Source organism: Marmota marmota, unplaced genomic scaffold (genome assembly GCF_001458135.2).
Source record: "Marmota marmota marmota unplaced genomic scaffold, marMar, whole genome shotgun sequence".
Taxonomy (NCBI): Eukaryota; Metazoa; Chordata; class Mammalia; order Rodentia; family Sciuridae; genus Marmota; species Marmota marmota.
The window spans coordinates 35597856-35622022 of NW_026000026.1; the positions used below are offsets into that span (position 1 = coordinate 35597856).

Sequence of the window (24167 nt, forward strand, 5' to 3'; positions counted from 1 at the left end):
CAAATGCTGCGTGGGAAAGTAGCACCTTAAGTAAATAAGGGCACTGGTGCGTGTCTGGGCAGGGAGTGGGAGGTGAGACTTAGAGAAAGAGAAAGGGCTAAATTCTAGAAACAAAGCCTGTTGTTCTGGCTGGGAGGGCCCTCCCCTGCACAGCAATGTGTTTATTCTGATGACAGTAGCACAAATCATGGTCGGCCTCCATGATACTCAGATGATACTCATCTGAGCAGGCAGCAGGCTCAGAGAGTCCCTAATAGCCTTGCCGTTCTTACTTTCTCCAGAACACCCTTAATTAGGGAGAGTTGCCCTAGGTGGATTCCTGCTCTGCCTTTGACAGTAAAGTTGCTAAATACTGCAGTCAGCTGCCACCCAAGGGGATTAGCAGGTGAATCCCCTCCGCCATCCAGAAAATAAACTCCTGCAGAACTGTAGGAAGAGACAATTCCAGGACAACCTGTTCTTATTTCACTTCCAGCTGACTTGAATCCCACCTCGGCCTCAAGTTCAGTGTTTCCATTACGTGAGAGAACATATGGAGCTGTGGAATCACCGAGGGAAAACCTACAGGTAATTCTCTTTAAAACCAGCAGCTCTCAATTTAAATCTGCAAAATCACGTGGCAAGTCCATCAAATGCAGATTCCTGGGACGAAACAAGGGAACAGAATTCAGTAGGAATTCTGCACTTTTAACAGTTCCCCCCATTTGTTTGGGGACTTACACTGTAAGTACTGAGGTATGGGGTTTGCTGAGGTTTGATTCCCAAAAATATGGTCTGACCAGCAATAGAGCATCACGGGGGAGCTTGCTTGAAATGCAGAAACTTGGGCCCATGCCAGCCCAAGTTTGCATTTTAATGAGGGCCCCAGGTACCACATTAGTTTGAGGTGTACTAGTTTAGACTGTTTCATAAGCTTCCCTGGGCTCAAATCAGAGCAGCCTTGGGGGCAAAGGTGACAGGACCAAAAGATTCATGTAGTGTCACATTAAATCTGCTGCTCCTTAAAACTGGGGAGGAGAGAGAGATGCTGTCAGAATATCAGACAGTATTTCCTGAAACAAGCTTTTCCCAAATTGGCATAATATACATTTCAAGAAGTCCCTAGACCATCCTGGGGAAGCGGTCAGGGTAGGTCTCTCCGTTTGGCTTCTGCATTGTTCCTGGACCATAAAAGAACAGACTTCAAAGGCCAGCAGCAAAAGTCTACATTCATCAGGCTCAGCTGACAAGATTCCAGCACAGCCATTAACCTCTCAGCACCGGCCCAGCTCCTGCCTGCAAAGGGGCCAGGAGATTGTACTAATCCCATTCTAAAGAATGCTGGACTTTCCCTATTGATGGGAAAAGTGGGGGAGGGCAGGGAAAGGAAAGGAGGGTGGAGGAGAAAAGAGAGAGGCGCAAAGAAACAAAGCCCCATCCTTCCATATAGTCCATTTGCACTTTAAGAGAAGATTACAAAATGTGTTATCAATTTACAGAACAGTTAATACATGAAGTCACTGGCTATGCCCACAAGTTTTTTTTTTTTCCCTCTTCCAAGAGAGAAGGGGTGGTGTGCATTCCATCAGACAGCTGGTATAATTTAATAAGTTTCGGATGTGCCTATCTGAATTTTTTTAAGCTTTCTTGTCCTCCCAAGGGGGGAAAATGGCATATTTACAATAAAAAAATCAGTCCCTTGGTTGCATTAAAGGAAAGATTTTTGAAAAGAAAAGGAAACCACAAAAGATCAGTGTAGTCATTTACCTGCAGTCACCGGGGAGCTTGCAAGATCCATGCTTGGGACTGCAGCCCTGTCGGCAAATAGCTGTTTAAAAAAAAAAATGCAGAAGGATGCTTCAGCACACAGCCCATTTTCTGCACTGCCATCCTCATGAGAATGGCCTAGCACATTAAGCCTACAAAATCCATGATTTTAAGAGATCTGGTATCAAGCCCATTGTAAGGAGAGGAAGATGGGAGGAGCCCAAATAACAAATCCAGCTTTAAGCTTCAAGGTCTTGCTAGCAGATCTTCAAAACATGATACTGTTTGGGGACAAAATGTAGACAAATGATGGGGGAAGGGGACCCTCACCCAGTCTCTCTCAACAATAACTACCCTCCTCTTTACACCCTGCCTGGTCATTTCCCATCCTGCCCATCCCACCCTCACCATAAGAAAGAGGTGTAGATAATCCAATCCTTCCACATCCCATTAGGACATCCTCAGATGAGCCCCAACCTCCTTTACTAACCCCATCGTCCACCCCTACATGCCTGGTTTCAAAAATCTCCCAGGTCTAACAGAGCCAATCAGGCTGGCTTCATTTAGCAGGCTAATCCGGTAGCCAGATCTGGTGGTACTTCTGTAAAGTATTCTCACAAAGAATTCTCTACTTCATTAAAAAGAAGCTAAGAAATTGATCTGACATTAAAAACTTACTAACATTAGAGTGTCTGTTAGATTTTTAAAAACAACTCTTTAAAGCTCGATTCCCTTTTTCATTTCAGTTCTCAAATACTATCTTTTTGAGATGGGGTCCTGCTATGTTACTGGGACCATCTTAAAATTCTTGTCTCCAGCTATTGAAGAAAGAGCAGCTTTGCCCAAGGGACATGCAAATTCCTCATCATGCCCCACCCCTCAGTCACTGTGGAAAACTTTTTGTTAATTCAGTTTGTCATGAAAGAATTTACCTAATTATCATGTAAGATAAGCAGATTACATTATTATAGTACATTATTATTTATAAGGGCATGTATACGGTTAACTGAACAACTTGCTATGAATAAGAATCAATGAATTCCAGTAAAGTGGGTTGGGATGAAGTTGGCAACAGACTGAAAGCTAGACTCCTTTGGGTGGGCTCAATCCTCCAGAGTATGAAGGCTTGGGCTGTCCACTCCCTTTCCTCAATGCCGCCACAAAGGCATTGCAAAAGCTTCTTGCAAGGCCCCCTGAGCTCAGGGGCTGTCATTTCCTATAGCACTCTCTGCTCAGACAGCAACTCAATCAATCCTGTCCCACTTGGCATCAGATTCCTGAGAAGCAGAGCCTGAGAAGTGGATTCAGGCACAGGAAAGAGGGACTGAGGAAGGCAGGGGAAGGAGATGAGCAAGGACCTGGTCTCAGCTGGATTCTGCCTTCAGCCTGATCCCAGGGGAAGCTCTGGAGTGTGAATCTCCTACCACAATGTGAAGGCAAAGGGGGCTGGCCTTTGTACCCCCCTTCTAGCAGCCACTCACTCACTATGAGCTGGAGGGATGGGGCATGAAGTGGCTCCTGCTTGGCCAAGGAAAATTCCCTGGAGAAGGAGCAGCTGTGAGCTGTTAGCAGCCAACACTCACAGCAGCTGGGGGATGGGGACACCAGCTGGTAAAGGGGATCTGACGGGGCACCAACAGCATCTTCGACACTCAACATCTTCATGCTTCAGTCCTAGATTACAGGCAAAGTCCCACCCTGCCCGAGATAGCAACCTGCCATCTGACTGCCGGTGGGTGAGAACTTAACACCAAAGCAACAGGCAGTCAGGGCTAGTCAACCCGCCCAGCACACATGTACACACACGCACCTTTGTTACACTCTGGGCCCATCCAGCCTTCCATGCAAGTTTTGTTGCCATTCTGGTCACAGGCATAATGTCCAAAGAAGTCATCTCTGGGCCGGCAGAATTTATTGCAGCCAAAGCCATAATAGTAGTCATCACAGGTCACACGGATCTGATACTCGAAATGGGCGACCCCTGTGTTCTGCTTCAGTGTCTGCCACTGCCGGCTAGGGTTTATCATGCCTGAGTGAGAAGCTTTTTCAATAATGCTGTCAGGTTCTAGAGGCAAAAAAAAAAAAAAAAAAAAAGGTGAATCATACTAACATTAATATCAGAGCCTCCCACACTGACCTTTTGGCCTTTTTGTTTTGGGGGGTACTGGGAATTGAGCCCAGGGGTGCTTTACCATTGACCTACATCCCCAGTCCTTTTTATTTGTTTATTCTGAGACAAGGTCTAAGATGCAGAGGCTAGCCTTGAATGTGTACCCTACTGCCTCAGCCTCCTTAGTCGCAGGGATGACAGGTGTGTGCCACCACACCAGCCCATTTGTTTTGTTTTTAAATAAAGTATGCATGCACATGATATGAAATTCAAACAGTTGTACAAAAGGGCAGAAAATAAAAAGTCCATCTCCTTCCCCTAGAGGCCACCAATATCACTTATTCACCCTCTTTAATGGGTATATAATATATCTTATTTGTCTGGAAACAATTATTTACCTAGTCTCTAACCTTATGGGTATTCAGGTTGAAACCTTTTGTTATTAAAGCCACAAGCATGTCGAACATACCGCCCATGTATGTGGTTCCAGCGTTAAGATAACATCCCACAAATGGAAGTGCTGAATCAGTATGTGCATAACTAATCCACTCTGTCCACAGACCATCCCAAACTACCCACCAACGAAGCCCTGTCAATTAGTCCTCCCACCAGCACAGGAAACTGTTTCCCAGCAGCAGTGCCAATGCCATATACTATCAAACTTTCTGATCTTTGCCTGATGGATCAAGAGGTATCTCTTGTTTTAATTGCACTTAATTAAGTAATGAACACCCTTTCAATGTATTTATCAAACCATTCAAATCTGTTCCTTGTGACCTGCAACCTATTTCTCTCCATTGCCAATGTTTTTATTGCATCATTGACTATACTGATTTGTACTGATTTGTAAAAGCTCTCTATGTAAAAGAACATTGCCCCTTAAGGAATATTGCTCTTTAAGAAAAAATTTTACTATTCCAGATAAAGGTTAGCAACCTTTTCTGGTTTTAGAATTTTGTGTCTCCTTTAGAAAAGTTTTGTTCATTTTAAAAACTCTTCATTGAAAGCCAAGGAGTGAACTGAGTAAACTTAAAAAAAAAAAAAGTTGGTAGATGTGGTAGTACATCCAGCTAATTGGGAGCTGAGGTATGGGGATCACAAGTTCAAGACCAACTTAACAAGACCCTGTTTCAAAATAAGAAAAAATTTTAAAACGGCTGATAAGAGTATTTGCCTGGCATATCCAAGGCTCTGGGTTCAATCCCCAGCACCGCAAAAAACTGTTAACATGCCAACTTTTAAACTGGAACTAAGCTAGCATTTCAATAATTGCACCACAAACTTGATGCATTTCACCTTTCTCCCCTGCACAGAGGGCTGATGAGAGAATAATTAACTTCAGTTTAGAGATAAGTAGATTTCTCTTTTTACAAGTCATACATCTTAAAAGAATGCTAACTGAGCCAGGCTTGGTGGTGCATACCTGTAATCCCAGTGACTGGGAAGACAGGAGGATCTCAAGATTGAGGCCAGTCTGGGAAATCTAGCAAGACCCCGTCTCAAAATTAAAAGGGGACTGGTGAGGTAGGAGGACAGGGAAAGAATGCTTACTGAAGAAAATCAACCAACCAATGCCTAGAGTCCAAGGAGCTCTCAGGAGGAGTAAGAAGTGGCCCCTGCCCTGAGGTCACTTACAATCTAGCATGAGAGAAGAGACAGGTACAAAAATAGTTCCCGACTCCAGAGCCAGCTCAGGAGAGGGAAGTGAACCGGCAAAGAGGCACCAGCTCAGTACCCACACAGCCTGGTGCTGTGTTTGTTTTCTTAAACCTGCCAGCTCTAGCCCTTCACCACCTTGTCAAATTCAAGGCCACCTTGGAGAGACAGCATTAGAGCCTACTTGCAATGCCTTTGTGATTCTTACACACCCACACCACTGTTTTTCTAGGCTCTGGGCCTGTGCTGCTTCACAAAGCTATGCAAGCCATGTAGGTGACCAGAGTAAGGAACTCCTGGGTGGCTTCATCCACACGCTCCACTTCCAACTCAGCCCCAGAATTCACCCTGGGGTTCTCCAACTGTCGTGTGGGCAAGACAAGCCTCCAACAAGCCCACATACCTGCAGACTTACACCTAGTACACAGAGAACCACTTGCAGGTAACACTTCACTCATTTCAGTTTTTGCAAATAAACACAGACTAAAGAATGACAAAAATGCCCCTCCTCAAAGTGCATGTTTGTTCTGCTGGTTCAGTTAAGAGGTATAGTGGGCTATTACCACGTGGTTACCAGATCTGAATAAAGGAATCATTTCGACATACTAGTTATGGCTCAAAGGCATACAGCTTCTCTTGGGCTGGTATCAACAACAAACAATTCAGACAAGCCTCCAGCACAATCCTCAGGGTGCAGAAGACAGACACATGAATCTCAGTTCAGAATGTCCTCTACTTATTTCTGGCAAATGCCCTGAAGATGATCACTTCACAATCCTCAATGGAGCTAACAGAACGGTAGAAACAGCTTCGCACCTGCCAAGGCAGGACGCTGGTGTGTCTGGGTCATGAAAAGCAAGCTCCCTGCCTGCTGCTTCTGGGCTGCCACCCGATTCATGCCTCCTGTCGGTTTGGATCATAAGTGCACCTGGGATGGCTGTTTTGGTAGTCCAGGCTTGTGACTAGAAAGGATGTTACCGTCCTGCATGCAGATTATCACAGAGCACCCATACAGCTTGAAGGCCAAGGAGGAGGGGAGGAGGGTCACATGAATACAGCCCCAGAACAATGCCAACCTGAAAACCTAGATGAGAGCCTGAGCAGATAAGGCCATCCTAAAAAGGAAACTGAGTCTGAACTATGCCTGTTTATGTTTGCCATTAATTAAGCATCACAATAAACTGAAATCATTTGCTCTGGCAAAGCAAATAATTTGGACCCTTAAGTACTGTGGTCCCAAAACAAATGACTTTTTGGAGGACTGCTGGCAGGAGGGTCATCCTTGGAAAATCCCTTCTAACACATGAACGGCACCTGGATTTCACTAGGCCCAGATTCTGCTCATGGGCAAAGCTGCTGTGAGAAGAAGTTCTGCCACAACTTGCTTGGGTACCAAAGGGCAGTCAGCTCCATTTGAGCTCCTCAATATCCTCAGCTCTGCTCTCGTGGAATACATTCTGTTGGGAGAGGCAGAAAGTGAAGAGAAAGGGAGCAAAACATTTCAGGCAACTGCAAACAACCCATGCAAAGGCCCTGATGCAGAGAGAAAAATGTAATGAATTCAAGGACAAAAGCTAGGATACAGACATGGATGACAATGTTATGTAACATTATGGTCTGTAAGGTGGAGACAAGGCTGGGCTGGAGAGGTCTTAGGAGCCCCCATGAAAACCTGTCCCAGCAGCAAGAGGAAGTCACCGAGTGGTTGGCTTTTTAACAGAAAGGAAGACAACCAAATATGATGTTCCAAAAAGACTGGACAGTGAAGCACTGGGGGTGGACCAGAGAAGATAGGTAGATGAGCTGGCAGCAATTCTAAGAGATAGTTCAGGCATGAGCCAACAGTGACTTTGACCAGGATGATGGCAGGAAGAAGCTAGATTTTGAGTTAAAGATTTTCAGACCCTGAAATGTAGTATAGACAAGAGAGCAGGTATGCAAGGTACCTTCTGGATTTCTGGCTATGGCACTGAATATCCAAATATTAGTGCTCATCACCAAGAAAGGGTCCTGGGAAAGGGATTGCTCTTGGGGAAGGGAGATCTCAAGTTTGGTTTCAACTAGAGTAAATCTGAGATACTCTGGAAACAAAAGAGAGAGGCTTAACAGGAAAAAAGAGAGGCTTAACAGGAAAAAAGAGAGGCTTAACAGGAAAGAGGATAAACCATTTCCACCAAACCCACCAGCTCTCTTCATTAGGGCTCACCGAGTGTTTCAGTGGCCAAACTCCCCAAAAGTTGAGGTTTCAAAGTACTTTGTTCCTACTCCAGTCTTCTTTATTCCCAGCAAAAGACGAGACATCCCAGAACCCCAAACTGGGGCTACCTGGAAATGCAGACAACCTTGAGCAGCTCTGGATGGACTCTCAGTCTCCATGGGCACAGCTCACTGAGCTGTGCAGCACTGGAGGCCCAGGAAAGGTTCTGAGGGAATTTGGGGGGTCTTCTCAGCCATCCCCAACAAAGTGTCCTGACCCGACACAGTTTCTTATCACAGGTCAGGATAGAGCACAGGATGTTAATTCTACCAGATGGACTGTTTTATCAGCTAATAGGGAAGAGAACATCATTCATGCACCATGCAACATTTGAAGAGCCCATTTTCCCCCTCCCCACCTCCACCTTCCTAATGTTGGTCAGCACTGTGAGCAGGTCACAGTGACATAACAGTCACACAATCCTCAACATTGTTGGGAGGGAAGAATAAACAGATATCAATGACCCTAACTAGTATCAGCCATAACCAAGGCTGGCAAAGTTCCCCTGCCACCATCCAGACATATAAACACCTGCCACAGAGGACAATAGTGCCCTTAGGGAGGACAGCTCAGAACCTGGACTTGTACAAGCTGCCCTCCAGACAGAGATGCACCCTCGTAGCTGGACTGAAGAGAGAAGGCAAGAAGAGTGCACTAAATGGCTATGAGCCTCTGTCATGAATTCTGTGGCCCCAAGTGGCCCAATGAGCCAGCCATTGAAAGCTGCCCACAGAGCAAAACCCCAGCCCTCCCTGTGCCCATATTGGGCTTTGACCTCTCAGATCTCTAAAAAAAAGCAATGTGAGAGAAGGGGTAAAGATGGAGGGTATTAGCTGTGAAAACACAAGAAAGGGTCAGTAGAGAAGAAGGCACAAGACATTCCAAGAAGCACAGAAAGTAAACACAAGAAGTTGGATTGCATCTTCCTCATACATGGACCAAGAGATTTCAGTGTGAATCAAGTTTTCCAATGACAACCACCGAGACTCCAAAGGCAAAATGGGAACTTGAAGTTTTGGCTCATAAGGGAAAACATGGTAAGTTACAACTAAGAGTGCAACTACTGTATAAACCAGACTGCTGCCATTCTAACACACGCACTCCATGGCCTCCACCAAAACCCACCCCTTCTCAGTCCTGAAAAGTAACCTGCACCGAAAACAGAGCCATCTTTCAGAAGAGGACAAGGCAGGTCACAGCTGTGGGGCTCTGAAATTCCGCTTCAATGAAAGGTTTGTGGTGCTCAGTGTGGGAAACTCAGACAGGCCTGAAGCTCACCTGCCCACCAAGTGAAATTCAAGGTCGGTCTTTAGAGCCCAGCGCCACCTTTATGGCTTTATCTTTCTGATGAGAGATTAAACACTCACTTAAAAGTTTAAATGGACTTTTAAAAAGTCACTACTTTGATCCTGTAGCAGTCTACAAGGTTTTAATGTTGTTAAACCATTAAGATCTTTATTCCAGAGATAATCTAGGTCCCTTATTTAGGGACTGAGCTAACTGGGAGTCTGTTCTGACTACTTAATATTCTAAGCCAAAGTGCTAGGGAAAGTTAAGGTACAGACTCCACTGACACAGGGGCCCTAGATGGGGGTTAGAACATATGGCAGAGGGTGGTGGAAGTTCTCCCGAGTACTGAGGTAGCAGTACAGTCAGACAGGTCCACCTAGCACCTACTTCCACATATTTAGAGAAGAATCCACTGATGTGATACTTACGAATAGTGTCATTACTGGAGTCCCACGCCTCCACAAGCAAAGTATAGGACCTCTGCAAGATAGAGAAGCAACAGGTTAGTGATACAGAAACAGGGATCAGCTTTCCAACATAGTTTTTCTCTTGGCCTCCCTGCACACCCCACCAAAACAATATTCTATTAGCCAGCACATTGAGGTCTTAGATGTTTAAATCCAGATGAACTCCCCTCCCCTCTTCAGTGCTCTTTCCAGACTGACAAATGACTACTTTCACCTGGATGGGAACCATCGGGGTCATCATGCATGCAGGCAGCCCAAAGTCCTGATCAGGAAATGCCACCTCCTATGAGAGAGCATTTGGCATCTAGTTTTCCAAAACTTTCCAGACCCTAACCTTAGTGCATGAGAAAACACACACATACACACAAAGAATTTATTCTAAGCTAGCCTACTCAGGTATTTGCACCGAGGGGGTATTGCTAAGGTTACACTTCAGGCCCTGATGGGGCAGTCTCCAGGGAGGCCCCCTTTTCCTTTTCAGAACCCCTTTGAAAGCCCCGTCTGTGAGACCATCCCAGCTCCCACAAGTATCAGGTAACTCTAGGAAGCAGGAGGGGGTAGGTGCAAAAAGACTGCTAGAGACAAAGAAGGCAACCGAACTTGGGTGGCGGGGTTGGGGGGACAGACAGAAAGAAAGTACAAAGGGAGAAATCACCGCACACCCGTGGATTGCGTTTATTGATGAACTTATCTGTCAATAAGATCTAACATTCCAGGAATAATCAGAGCCCACTAACTAAACAATTTCCCTGGATACTGGCAAGGTGCCAGCTATTATAGTGAAGGCACTTTTTATCTCCCAGGCTTATCTCAATTCCAGCCTCTCCGAAAAACCCAGAGCTATTAGCAACTTTCCGATTTTACTCAAATCTTCATTTGCAATTTACCATGAGGTTAGTCTCACAAAACACCAAGAGTCTTGATAAACCTATCTCAGGACTGGAGAAGAAGACTCGAAGCAGGTAGACAGAAAAGGAAAAAGAACCCATTTTTGCATCCCCTGCTCGGCCACTGTCAGAAGCCAATGCACAGAAAATAGTAACATGTATTGCTTGAATAACATCATACACCAGAAACACTGCTGTCAAGAGAAGACATCCACAAGGGAAAGGAAAAAAAAAAAAAACGGCGGGGGGGAGGAGTTTCATTCATCACTGCTCTCAGGGTGACACAGCAGGTTGTCTCTGAATATAAAAATATCTTGTGATAGACCCTGCCTTGGAATTCAGCCGAAATATGTTTCATACTCCAAGCCGAGTAGGATTCCATTTCGTTAACTGATAACTGTGGGAAAATGCTCACAAAAAGCAAGCAAAACCGGGCAAGCCGGGGCACATACCCAGCCCTCTCCCTGCTAGTGGCCATCGGTCCAAACACATTGTTGTCGTCGTTAATATTTTATTAGTGAAAGTTACACCTTATTTACGACCTCTTTAAGTTTCTTAGGACTTCCTACAAATTATAGGACTCTTCCTGATGAGCAGCAAGAAATTATATTTCTCTACTGATTTGAGGCTAGAGCCAAGTCGAAATGAGGCCAGATGTGTGGCTGATTCTGTATAATTAAGCCCTTCATTTGCTGGTCACGTTGAGGCCCACATCCTCCACTTCAACAATATTGCTGTAATTAATCCTCTGATTAAATGCATTGATACCGAGAGTTTTGACAGACTTGCACAAGCGCTAAACACATAATACCCAAATGCCACAGCAAGGGAAGGTGCCCTGGGACTGGGCTGGCATGGCAGTATAGTTCCATTTAATACTAAGGTGGAAGGTATCCTTAGGTCTTACACCAGGACTTGGAAGACCAAGTAGTGTTTCGGGCTCACGCTCTCCTTCGAAGCTGCTGCCCTACACCCTCCATTCCTTGAGGGATTAGAATGGCACCCTCAGCTCTAGAGGCCTGATATCATGATTTTCTTACCCTCACCCCACCTCCATCTCTGAGAAGGAAGGCAGTGGGTAAGGACCGCAGTGACAGCCACCAAGACTGGACCTTTTCTCCCCCCTTGTTTCAGAGAAGGGATTTGTGTTCCAGAACAGATCTCTTGGGGTGCCCAGCCTTCAGAGAAAAGAATTCCCTCCATGGTTCCTATTAGAAGGCACTCTTACCTCCCACACTCCATCCCCACACTATAGATCAACAATCAAGATAATTTAGCAATGATTATTAGTTGCTAGGGAGCTTTAATTTTTCCCAGGCCCACGCCTGACCTCTGTACATCCCTAAATATACATCTGGACACGGAGATCCCAGACCATGTGCACCTCATGCTATCAAAGCAGGTACCAGGCCACAAATCAGCAATCCACTATATTCAAGTCATACCCAATTGGCCACAGCAGATCTTGCTGCCAACAGAGGCCGAGTCCCCAGTCCCCAAAGGGGGAAGGGGCTCAGAGAAGTCAACTATTCAATCTTAAGTTCATAATTAAAATCAAATGATAAAAAAAGCAAATACCTGGGGTTTTCTTGTTTTCTAAGTATAAAACCAAGGCTTCTAGGAAGAGTCAATTGGATTGCATCTTTTTATTCCCCCCAGAATGATAGTCTGGGGCCAACACAGGAAGAACGGGTAGTTAACAGAGCATCAGTCTGGATTTGCAATGCAAGTCATTGCTGCCCCTACCCAGCTCCAAGCCCAAGGATGTCCTGGCCACACAGCGGCTGGTTCCCATTCTCCTGCAGCATCGAAGAGGACTGGTCAGCTTTCAAAATTGCCGTTGGGGAGATTTCCATGCAATTTTCAACAAGAAGAGATTCCTGGCATCAAAGCCTCCAAGACATGCCAAGGCCACCAGGTCCCTCTCCCAAGGCCAGGACACCAGCACCTCCTCCCATCCTCCACACTTGGGCTGCTGCTCAAGGGTTATGTTCTGTGTCCTGCCCCACTCCATGGTGGTTACCTTGGCACTAGGCAGAGCGGTAAGCACTTAATTGCCACATTAAGAAGGGGGGATGTAAGAAACAAAGGTAATTGTGTTGGCAGCTGGGAGCTTCCTTTTCCTGGCAACAGTGGCAGCCAAACCAAGCCTTGAGAAGCGGCTGCCTCCCCTCCTGCCAAGCTGACGGACACAAACAAACCGCCATCCAAACGGCACGCGTGCGGCGTCCAAAACCCCAGGCCGCTGCGCCAGGCGGGCCCACTGGAGGCACGCACATCCTGGGAATGTCCAGCTTGCCAACACGGCCATTGTGCATTGCCAGTCGGCCCCCGGGTCTGTCGGGGGCCCTGCGCTCTGCTGACTCAACTGTTGCTTCCTGTCGCTTGTCCTGTATTAGCAGTATTTTTGGAGAGGCCCCATTCTTCTCTAATCCTCATTTTAGTCAATTCGGCCAACTCTATTGTCCTGCCTGTGTCTGGGTGGCCAGAGTATAAAATATTCCAGTCACAAAACATATTAAACAAAAAAGGATTCAAGAGAGTCCATGTGTGGGCACACTTACATACGCTTGCACACACAATCCCCATACCACAGGGTTTTGGCAAGGTGAGAGATGAAGGAGGATGACTACCCCCTTATTTCATCCCTACAAGCTAAGGCTCCGTTCAGAGAGAAAACAATCAAGTCTGCAGGGCTTGACATGTCAATAGCATCTGATCTGGTTACAAAGGGTGATTTTCTCATCAAAGCCCACCTCAAAGGCTCACCAAGAGGCCCAGAGCTCATATACAGATTTGAGACTCTCAATGAGAGGCCCCTACCTCAGTTCCCATCATTACCCTTACCTGTTTGAAAGGCATCCCACTGATAATTAAATGCACCAGTTACAAAAGGGTGGCGAGGTTAATAGATAGAATACCGAGAAGCCAGCCAAGCACAACGGTCCGGTTCACACAGAGCAAGCCTGAACAAGAGTCCTTTCTACTTATTTACCAAAAGTGCATAAAAATTGGGCTTAACTGGTGGAGGACTCTGAATGTTTGACTATTTATGTACCCATTTTAACCACTGGGAACCACTCTATGGAATTTCTTCCCTGCACATGCATTGCACCAATGATAGATGTCACTGACACTATAAAAATAAGAGCCACAAGGCTGCTGCAGTCCATGCAGTGATCAGAAACCAACAAGAAGTTCCAACACAACACAATTCAGCAGAGGTGGCACAATTCGGAACCCAGGACTTTCTCCATTTCTACAATTTTAGAATCTTTACTTTCCAGTTGTTCTCTCAACAACTGGAAGAACAGGTTAAGTTTTATTCTTTTAAATGTATTTAATTAAAAGCTGTAGCCAAAGATCACTGCTCTCAGCAGCCTGGATCCTAACCTTGAAGGTGAGAGGAATGCCTCTAAATGTTCATCAAGGGAAAAGTCTCAGGCATATTTGTCTTTATTGATTACGAAGCTAATTGTATGCACGTCCAAAGATTATGCATTCTAATGCTGTAATCCTGAAAGCCTGACACTGGGACCAATTTTGGCCCTTGTAACAATGGAACTGTGGCTCCTCTGAATCCAGCCAAGGCCTCTGTTTGCAGATCAACAACATGAAGGTTTCTTGTTACCCCGACCCCCCCCCCTTGTTAACTTTTTTTCTCCATGCTAAACTTTCCACATGGCTTCTATCTTAAAAGTCCCCCAAAGGACCACTATTTGGTGTAAAGATTTCAGATTGCATTCAGATCACTAGTTTTCAGCAGTGCAGGGTAGGGGGTGCCTCCAAGTTGCTGCTACCTCTCCACCTCACCCATTCAACTCCTTCAGTCTCTAACCAAAAGCCTCACCGTTTTCTACACATTTTAAGTCCCTATAGAATTATGGGTGTGGAGCTCGTGGGTTGCAAACTCGTTTAAGTCCTGAAGGTTTGAATAAGTTGCTAAGAAACAGGACAACAAGGGGGGGGGGGAGAGGTTACACCTGCAAGAGAAGAAAAAATTAAACCAAGAACCTGGAATAGGAATTCCTTGGGGGAGAAGCCCTTTCAAAGTTAGCACCACTCCACTTTGCCCTAAGCCTAGTTTTCCTACTCAGACATGTCACTCTGTGTCTTTAGTTTGAGGTAGATTTCTTAGGGCACAGGGTGTTTCCTCCACACAAAGTCCCTTGCACTGGGCACATACACATGTGCTGTATGTACACACACTGACCACACAGGTGGGTTGCAAATATTGGCTAAAGAAAGGCTCAAATGAGAACCTGGTTTCTCTGCCTTTTGAAGTATCTAGAGGCATAAAGGCAAGGACTTGTCAATTATACTGAGATTAATACAGTGGCAGCCTATTTACTCAAACACCTGACAATTATTCATTCAGGCCTTAAGTGTGAAGGGGGCCAAAGCTAGCATTTTTCTGGTATGCAAGAATCATATTTCATTGATTAAAAAAAAAAAAAAAAAACATTAAAAAGCAAGTCTTTGAGATAAGTGGTATTTAAAATACGAAGCTAAAAAGGCAGATACTTCAATTGTTTCCCTCAAATTTTCTCTAGATTCATTTCACTCAAAGGCCACCAATGAAACCACCTACCTAACCAGGGTTCTAGGATTCCCAAGAAGGAGTGGTAATTACATAATGCATTTTTAATAAGCAGGCTCTGCTGGGACTTAGTACTCATTTTAGGAGGTGCAAATTAACCATTTCAGTGATTTATAAATGGTTATTCCCAAATCATTTCTTGTTAAGCCCAATTACCTCTCATAATGATATTCTTATCATTTGGTCCTCCAATTTGAGGATCATAAATCAGGCTAGTTGTTTCAAGGCAAGCCCCCTAGCAGCAGAGATGGTAAAGTGATCAGAAACCACTGGTTAAAAACTACAAGACCAGGGCTAGGGAAGTGGATACCAAGTGAGGTGTAATCAGATACTATATGGCAGAGAGACCCACCTCTACAGAGCTCCTCACACAAATGCTGAAATGTGGGCTGAATTTCACATCTTACCAAATCATTTCCTCTTCTTCCTCTCCAGAACAAACAGTTGTTTGACTGGGGTCATAATTCCAAAGCAAAGACACAAATCACATGACCTTCTCCACTGACCTACCCCTGCTCCTCAATCATAGCTCTTCCAGTGTCAGCAAATTTAGGACTCATGATAATTGTGGCTACCTACAAATTGGCAGCTTAGGTGGCTGTGAGACTAAGGTGGTCTGGAGGTTGTTTTTAACTATCTAACCTTCTTGTTACCTCTTGAATTATATACCACATTGAGTTATTACCTATCCAAAGAAATCAATTTATTTTATTTTGGTCCTGGGGATTGAACCCAAGGTACAAGAGCTAAGCAAGCACTCTGCCAATGAGCTTTACCCCCAGCCAGAAATTAGTTTTTAAGAAGACACTTATTAATGTTAATTGCCAAATTGAAGGAAGCTGTGTTACTTCAACACTGGCTCAGCTAAGGGCTTTCATTCACCCTTGAGTCATGCTTGAAAGTTACAGATTATTGAGTGTTTCTCCAGCCACATTCAGGAAAATAAAATAAAACAATACACCTAAACTCCAATTTCTCTTGGGAAGTAAAGCTTATGTTTCACGGCAGGCCTTTCTGGGGTAGCAGGGTGGAGACTTGTTTATGAGTGATACATGCATTTGGCCCAACTTCAAAAGAACCACATTTTCAGAGTTAGGCTGGCAGTCCCCATATTCTAAAAAAGCCCAGAGTCTATTTCATTGTTGGCGAAGCCTCAAGCCTGAAGGCAAAGAGGAGCACCAGCAAATCAATTGCCTCCCCTACCCTCTCACACCATTTCCATTTCCTTCTCCTCTGAGGACTCCTGCCAAGTGTCAAAGGAAGAGACACACCTTCTAGGTCACTTTTTTTGGGGGGGAGGGGGGGTTAAGGAGCAAGACTCCATTTTTTGTCTAAGCTATTCTGACCGTACTTTCCAAAATGAATCTCAGCCAGGCCTTCTGCTTTTCCACATCAGTAATAAGATTCCTTTTATGGTCTTGTGAAAAGCCAGAGGGGCTCCGGACTGATCCTCCAGAGGATGGAACCACCTGCTGTCCCAGTCCCCCTAAACTCCAAACACAGTTCAAGGGCAGTCAGCATTCACAGTCAGCTTGGGCCCCGTCAGATTTAAAGGTGGCCAACGTCTTTAGCTTAAAGTTCTCCCTAATAGGGGATTAACAGACAAGACAAACACTCTTTGTAAAAGTGAAATCCCACAACAGAAACAACCCTCAGATTTCAAGAGAACTTCACATAGATAGTTTTGTTTTCTTTTTAAATAAGACCCTTTTAAAGGCATGTTTTTGCTAATTGTCTGATCTTACCCACAGCAGAGGGCACTTCCTAATGCCACAATACTTGCTCTTGTAAACGTGGATCTTAGGAGCCTCCCTGGCCTTCCCGCAGACCTAGCCAGACAGGCTTTCCTCCCCTCCTGGAATTGCTAATCACACAGCCCGAGTTCGCGGATAGGAGGCAGCAGAGCGCACCCAATCAGAGCACGTGGCGCAAAGAAACCCTCTGGGGCACAGAGCTCCCCCGCCCCCCGACTTACCACCCACCCTCCAAGAACAGGCTGGGCCAAGCCCCAGTCCTGGCAGTGAGTCACACCTCCTGGACAGCGGGCACACCCCCAACATTTCCCTTTCCTCCCCTTCTGCAATCGCACCCATCTTCCTTCCACCCATTTTGGGATGTTGCAAGGGCCTCGCTGCAGGTCTGCCAGCTGGGCCCGGGCCTGGAGCTGCTCCGCGAGAGGCGGAGAGTAATGAGGGTCCACACACTTACACCCTAAGCACTGCCTCCAAGCGGACCATCCCTTCAAGCCTTGGCACGGCCCCCAAAGAGCATGCGGGGGCCGTATGCCCGCCGGACAAGAGTTTGCGCCCGCCCTTCCCCGGGAAGTTTGCAAACACAGCTGTTCCAGAGCCCGGGAACCGCTGGAAGCGAGGCCATCAGGGTTACACCGCGCGGGGGCGGGGGCAGGAAGAGGCCGGCAGGGGGCGGGGGTTCCTGGGCCTACAGCCCGGCGCGCTCCAGAAGACCCCCCCCGAACACACACACACACCCTGCGGCGGCCGCCCCCGGGATGTGGAGCCCAGCCCGGAGAGCGCCCTTGCACACACCAAAGTCTCCCGGGGAGCAGCGGGAAGCCGGCTCCCCCCACACCCTCCAGGAAGGACACACCCGCCCTCCGGGCTGCTCACGGGAAAGGGGAGTGTGCCAATTTGGACGGCATTCTCAGCCCACAACTGCGCGGAGTCGCCTTCAACGGCGCACCAGGTTTCATTGGTTAAGCAAAGAAATCACCTACAATGACCTCCTGGCTCAGGCTGGGAGGAAGGGTGGTGGGAGTTATTCCAGCGATTTCAACTTGCAAGTTTAAACCGGCTATCCCAGGCGATTTTCCCCACAATTCCCTTTGGGTCCCCACTTTTGTGGACTAAGCAAGCAGCAACACGGATGAGACCGCCCGGTCCTGACCTGCCCAAGTCTGACTATAGTCTCAGATCCCTGGCCCGCCACCCCAAAATGCCTCCCTAGTTATCGTCAAGCTTCAAGCCAAGACCCTTTAAAACTCTCAGGCAAAGGAAAGTAGGGCTCGGCCAGAGGCGGTTGCGAGCCTCTGCCCGACTTCCCTCCCTGAATCGGTCACTCACCGGCCAGGCGAAACTGAAAGGCAGCACGATGCGATTGCGGTCGTTTCCGCGGCTGGCCTTGAGGTTGAAGGTGTTGCCCCCGATGACAGGCGTGGACCCTGAGCCGAAGCTGCAGGGGCCCCCGGCCGTGACGCGAGATTGATACTCCTTGAGGCACACTTTGAAGTACGTGTCACACTCGTCGCGGGTACACTTGCGGTCCCCTGGGTTCCGGGAGCCGCCGCAGCAGTTCCCATTCTGCAGCTCTCCGTTCACGTTTTGCATGGACAGGATCTCCAACTCGAACTGACCCGAGGCCCCGCACACCTGAAGGTGAGGGAGGGAGTAAGGTCACCACGGGAGAAAACTATTTTCTTCGAGGGCAGAGGTAGCGATTCCCTCCCCGCCCGCCCGACGAGTCCGCTGCACCAAGTGAAAATAATTTTGCAAAACTAGGTTCAAGAACTCAACATGATTCAGGGGGCTTAAAACATGAGTGCGGGGGAGGGGGTAAATCCGACGCCTGCCTTGGNTGTAGGCGCCGCGGCGCTGCCTGAGCGGCTCGGAGAGAGGCAGCTTCCGCCTTCCGAGCCGCCTGCGTCAGCTGCGGCTTAGCCCCAGAGGAGGGCCTGCCCGCCCGGAGCCCGGCCCGCTTCCCGCGAGCTAGCGAGCCGCCCAGAGCGCTCTGCTGGCGGCGGTAGCGGCAGAGGCGGCGGCGGTGAGACTGGCGCACTTGCCGCCGTCTGCTCGCCCGGCGGAGGCGACCTAGGCAGACGCTACTGGGAACTTTGAAAAACTTTCCCGGAGCCAGGCTTGCCACAGATTCCAGGGAAAGCCTCGGGCCGCGAGCCACCCCCTCCCAGATCCGAGTCTGTGGAGTCTCGGAGGACTCCCAGCTTCCTTTCCAAACCGCTCCAGGGCAGAGACTCTCGGGGAAGCATGGGGAAGGCGGCGGGCACTCCGGGCCTCTGCTCAGGCTTCGCAAGGGGCAGTCCCAGACGCTGATGGGCTTGGATACCCTTCTCGCCCCGCGGTCCGGGGCCGCAGTGCAGGGATTGCACCTGTAGGCGGCCTCCGAGCAGCTCTCTGGGTGGCAAGAGGTGGGCCTGAAAAAGACCGTTTCACCACCGTACGCTTTTCTAGGGCGGCAGTGGAAACTGATGCCATTTTGCACCTTTAGGCAGGCTTCGCAATTAACAGCGACGCTTCTAGTCATAATCAAGGTCAAAGGAAACCCGCGGGCTGGCTGAAGCTTCTGCCAACTCCTTTTCCCGCGGGTTTGCAGTTGCATTTAAGGGGAGCGCTTTAGGAAAACAGATTTCCATTCAAGAGTGCACGAAGTTATAGCGTTATGTGGGGTATGCCCTGCAGAAAAGCTTGACTCTGAAAGGTACCAGTTTGGGGCTCAAGCCTTCCAGGACTGTGGGACGTGATGAGCTGCAGTGAGTTAAGGGGAAATAGTTTTAAAAGGTAGGTATTTGTGGTAATCTTACTGCATATGAAGAGAGACTCAATTTGGACAATATATTCATGTCAAATATCATTCTGGGGAGAAAAAAATAAGGTAACTAATCTCTGGTTTAAATCTACCAAAGATGGTTTAGGAATTTGACATTTTTAACAGCCACAAAATGTTCTTGAGAAAGGTACTTTCTTAATGGCAGTGTGTTCCGTCTTGATGATCATTTGGAGAGAACCAATCCATAGTTGGGGAGGCACAGCTGGCTTAGGCAGGAGCCAACAGGGCATTTCTCTTAATGTTCCCAGTTCCCCTCCCCCAGTTATCCTAGAAGCAAGTCATCCAGTTGTCAACTGTAACCTTTGTAAACTTTTCCCACCAAAGTTACATCAGTTTTCCCCACTTCCTATCAGTCCCCTTCTCACATATACCCCACAAACCTCCAATTTGGTGTGCTCAGTAATAGTTTTAAAGCAAAAGACTAGTGCTGAAAAAAATCACAATTTATAAAGCCTGTGTGGTCTCAAAATGCATACTCCTTTGAGCTTGTGTTAATTCTGCCTGTTTTAATTCTGTGTCTTGTGCCCTACACACCCAAGAAGAGGACTATGGAGCCAGGTTGAAGAGTTTCTACCCAGTCACCTTAGTTTAACCAGGGAGAGCTACCTGAGCCTTCATGGTCCTCTATTTTAGCAATCTGGGCTATGTGGAAACTGGGTCAGTTTCAGGCCATTTGATTAATAGAAAAAAAAAAAGAGTGTAGATTTCTGAGGGGCTAAAACTACCTGATTGGCAGGATGTGGTGGAGCATGCCTATAATTTAGCAACTCAGAAGGCTGAGGCAGGAATTCAAGGCCAGCCTTAGCAACCTACTAAGACCCTATCTCAAAAAAAAAGAAAAGAAAAGTGGGGGCACTGGAGATGTGCCTCAATGGCTAAGCACAGCTTGGTTCAATCCCCCTACCAAAAAAAAAAAAAAACTCAATCAGAAACGTTTAATCAGTAATGAAAGAAACACAACATTCTAATCAAATAGCAATGTCTCTTGCCTTTTTTTGAGCCTGGGAACCCACTTTTAGAGAAGACAGTTGTGGGCTACAGGGGATTCTTTTGAAATTTTTCAGTTGGGGCTCTTTGAACAAATTGGGACTCCCCCAAAAAGCCAGTCACATTTCCCACAACAGGCGATGGGCAGGAGTCTGTCCTCCACTTCCTTGCAGCTTATTCTCAGCCACCTCCCTGAGGAATGGGGAACTACTGCTTGAAGAGCTCAGATATGGAGATTCCCCGGGCCAGATTGTAGCCTGCCTTTGTGTATAGCCTTCCAACTGTAAGTGAACATTCCAGAAAAAGTTTCTATGAAAAAATGCCACTTAGGAATCACACCCATACCTGAGAGAAGGGAAGAGAGAAGCTTGTAATCATTTACTCTCTACCCCGCCTTACATGCTCAAATCATAACCATCTTGGATATCTCCTTTAATTTCAAAAAGTTAATGCCTCAAATCTCTTTTTCCACAAGACTTTCCCCATCTATATTGTCACCAATAAGCAGCATCCTGAACCCACAAAGGGCTTAATAAAAGACATTCAGGAACCCAGTATGGGGGACTGGGATTGTGGCTCAGTGGTAGAGCGCTTGCCTAGCATGTGCGGGGCCCTGGGTTCAATTCTCAGCATCACATAAAAATAAATTCGTGTTGAATAAGTGGCCAAGGTAATGTTAAAAGAACAGGAAAAAGGTCCAAAAAGTAGAGATAGGATTCTACATTCAAATTATTTGCATACCAAGAGTCAGCAGAAGGNTATATATATTTATTTATTTTATTTTTATTTTTTTTAAAAAGAACCCAGTATGGTAGCATATGCCTATAGTCCCAGTGACTCAGGAGGCCGAAGCAGGAGGGCTGCAGGTATAGCTCAGTGGTTGAACACTTGCCTAGCATACATGAGGCCCTGGATTCAATCCTCAGTACCATAACTACTGTTGCATAAAGTGACACAGATGATCAAAAAAAGATCTTTCAGAGTGAAATAAGCCACACACAAAGAGCATGACCTGTATATCTTTAATTATATGAACTTCTAGAGCAGGCAAAACTAGTCTAAGGTGAAAACAAAAATCAGAAGAATGATTTTGTGGAGAACAGGAGGATAGAGATTGGGATGTATTTAAGGCCCTTCTAGTAATGGGGTGGGGTAATGCTCTGCATCTTGATTGGGGCTTGGATTACACAGATACATGTATTTGTCAAAATCATTAAATAGTATATTTAAGATTGGTGTATTTCATTATATTCTCAAAAAAGACAAAAGGATAGTAGGCAATGACTCACCTCCAGTTATTTATGAGTATGAGAGCATTTAGGGGCACTTGAAATTTACAACTTCAAAATGCATATGGATTAGAAAGGATGGTGCGGGATAGATAAAAGCTATATATTATAACAAAATAGGAAAGTGTTAATGGAAGAATCTAGATAGTATGCTGGTGTTCACTAAAAAATCTTTAAAACTTCTCTATGTTTGAAAATGCTCAATACTTATTGATGTGCCAGAAATTGTACAGGGTCCCAAGAATATGGTGGACAATATGCAAACACTGGACTTAATACTTGCTCTACAGAGAAAACCGTGTACTTGCAAGGACTGGTGATGGTGTAGATTGAGGTAATGAACAAATAGAACACAATTCCTCTCCTTATTCTTTTTCTCCCCAATTCTTTTCTTCATTTCAATAAGCAAGAAAGGTCCAAATTATAAACAAGGAACATGTAAAATGTCCTTCAAAATCTCCCTTTTCTCTTGTTTAAAAATTGCAGAAGAGATGCAAGTTCACAAGTCCCATTCCACGGATATGATATATTTCTGTTCCTTCCCAGCAGAGCCAAAGAATGCTTATGTGCTCCTCTCTTGTCCTACTACATTACCAACTCAGAAACTTGATTAAGCCTCTCATAAGGCCTTGCCCCAAAAGCTTTCCAGAGAACCACATCATCTGAATATACAGCCATCTCTGTGGGTTCTTCTCATTCTTCCACATTACAAGAAATTCTGCCTGAAAAAACAAACCCACCACCTATGGACTACAAATTAGACATTAAAAATCAAGCTAAGGTTATAGCTCCCAAAGCAACCATAACCAGACCACAAGTTTATTAATTCAAGCATAAATAGAATAGATCCAGCCATTTTTTTCAAAGCTTCATTTTATATATACAAGAAAGCTGAATTAATTTGGTTTTGGATACCAAAATTATGAGTTTCTTGCATTACCAAGAGTAATTTTCTTTGAGCTCATTTTAAACATTGTGTTGTTTTGCCTTGAGTTCAGATATACTTTTGCCCTCCTTGCCCCAGTTCTGTCTCATGGTCACTATCAGGGTGAACAAGGCTATGTGTTCATATCTCTTTTAACATACCAATCTCAGGAAGTGACCAAAAATCCAACATGTAAATTCTAGGAACTGTGGGACTAATATCCTTAAGAACAAATGTTCCTTATGATGTTTTATAATTTCATTGGAACTGGGGGAAAGTGTCTAATTATAAAATGTACTTTTTTTATGAGGAGAGTCTTTTTTGAAAAATAAAATCTTAGGTGAGGTTACTGTCAAATTGATATTCTTAAAACAACTGGAAATGATTCACTAACCCTCCTTTTTATGCTGTTGATGTGAAGATTTGTCATGAAGATTTGTCTGATTTGTGAATGGCATCTGAATAACTTGATCCAAAAAAATTCTGGAATAGTTAGTAATTTTTTTAAACCAATCAATTTGTACAATTGACTAAATTAAATATAACAACTTTCTATAATTGTAAAGTCTGAATGAGCTCTTACCAGCTTTTTCATCATCTACAAGGCAATGGAAATTATGCCTCTACCAGCAGGTAGCATTTGGAAACTACCACAATTCAATGTACTTTCTGAGCATCTTTTCATCTTGGTTGCACTCAGCTTTTTCCAAACAAATACAAACCTAAATCTGCCCGCAAATCTAACAACAACAACAACCACAAAGCAAAGTAGTTGTTGGAACTTGAATTAAATCTATTATCTGAGAAAAGTTCAAAACATGTAAATGTGAGAATCAAGGAAAAGCGATTACCCTGGCAAAGGCACAAAAGCAACAGGGTTTCAGATCACAGTATTGCTTGATTGGGTTATGGTTCTCAACAAATGAGACTGTGTCTGTGTTTGACACTTCTGTTCTCAAGCTAATGATTTATTTACAGATGGCCTCTCTAAATTAGAAGTTATTAAGAACATCAACAGTGGCTGATCACAATACTTACGTTTAATTTTTCACTTGGCAGGTAAGTAGTTGTTTTACTATTGTTTTATAATAAGCACTTAAAGAGGGTTAAATAAAAAATATTAGCCTAAGCACAGAAATATATGCCATAACATATTTCTAGATCTTTAGATATTAGTGAAAACATAGGTTTGCTGATACACAGATTTTTAAAAGCATCATTCGGAAATGATTTCAGAGCCATAGCAAAGATTCTATTTCCTTTTGGAAATAAAGCTAAAGATAAAAAACTCATCATGACCATGAAGGAGAAAATTGAATTTCCAAAAGATGTTGTTTTATGCACTGAAGTGATAATTTTTTTTTTTAAGGCAGAT

General features: G+C 45.4%; 1 protein-coding gene across 3 annotated transcripts in view; it reads right to left on the reverse strand.

Moving 5' to 3' along the window:
• Window positions 1-18437, reverse strand: part of Jag1 (jagged canonical Notch ligand 1) — a 35655-nt gene extending 17218 nt beyond the window's left edge. The window contains exons 1-4 of one of the 3 annotated variants that reach the window (XM_048811314.1): window positions 18094-18437; window positions 9488-9539; window positions 3557-3811; window positions 1747-1807 (exon numbers count right to left, since the gene is read on the reverse strand). In XM_048811314.1, coding sequence (XP_048667271.1) covers window positions 1747-1807; window positions 3557-3811; window positions 9488-9539; window positions 18094-18357 — 632 coding nt within the window. In that variant the 5' untranslated portion in view covers window positions 18358-18437. Of the gene's footprint in view, window positions 1-1746; window positions 1808-3556; window positions 3812-9487; window positions 9540-16758; window positions 16952-18093 lie in introns of those variants that run through there. The other 2 variants (XM_015482936.2, XM_048811313.1) reach the window with 2 other exon arrangements.
• Window positions 18438-24167: the final 5730 nt, after the last annotated feature.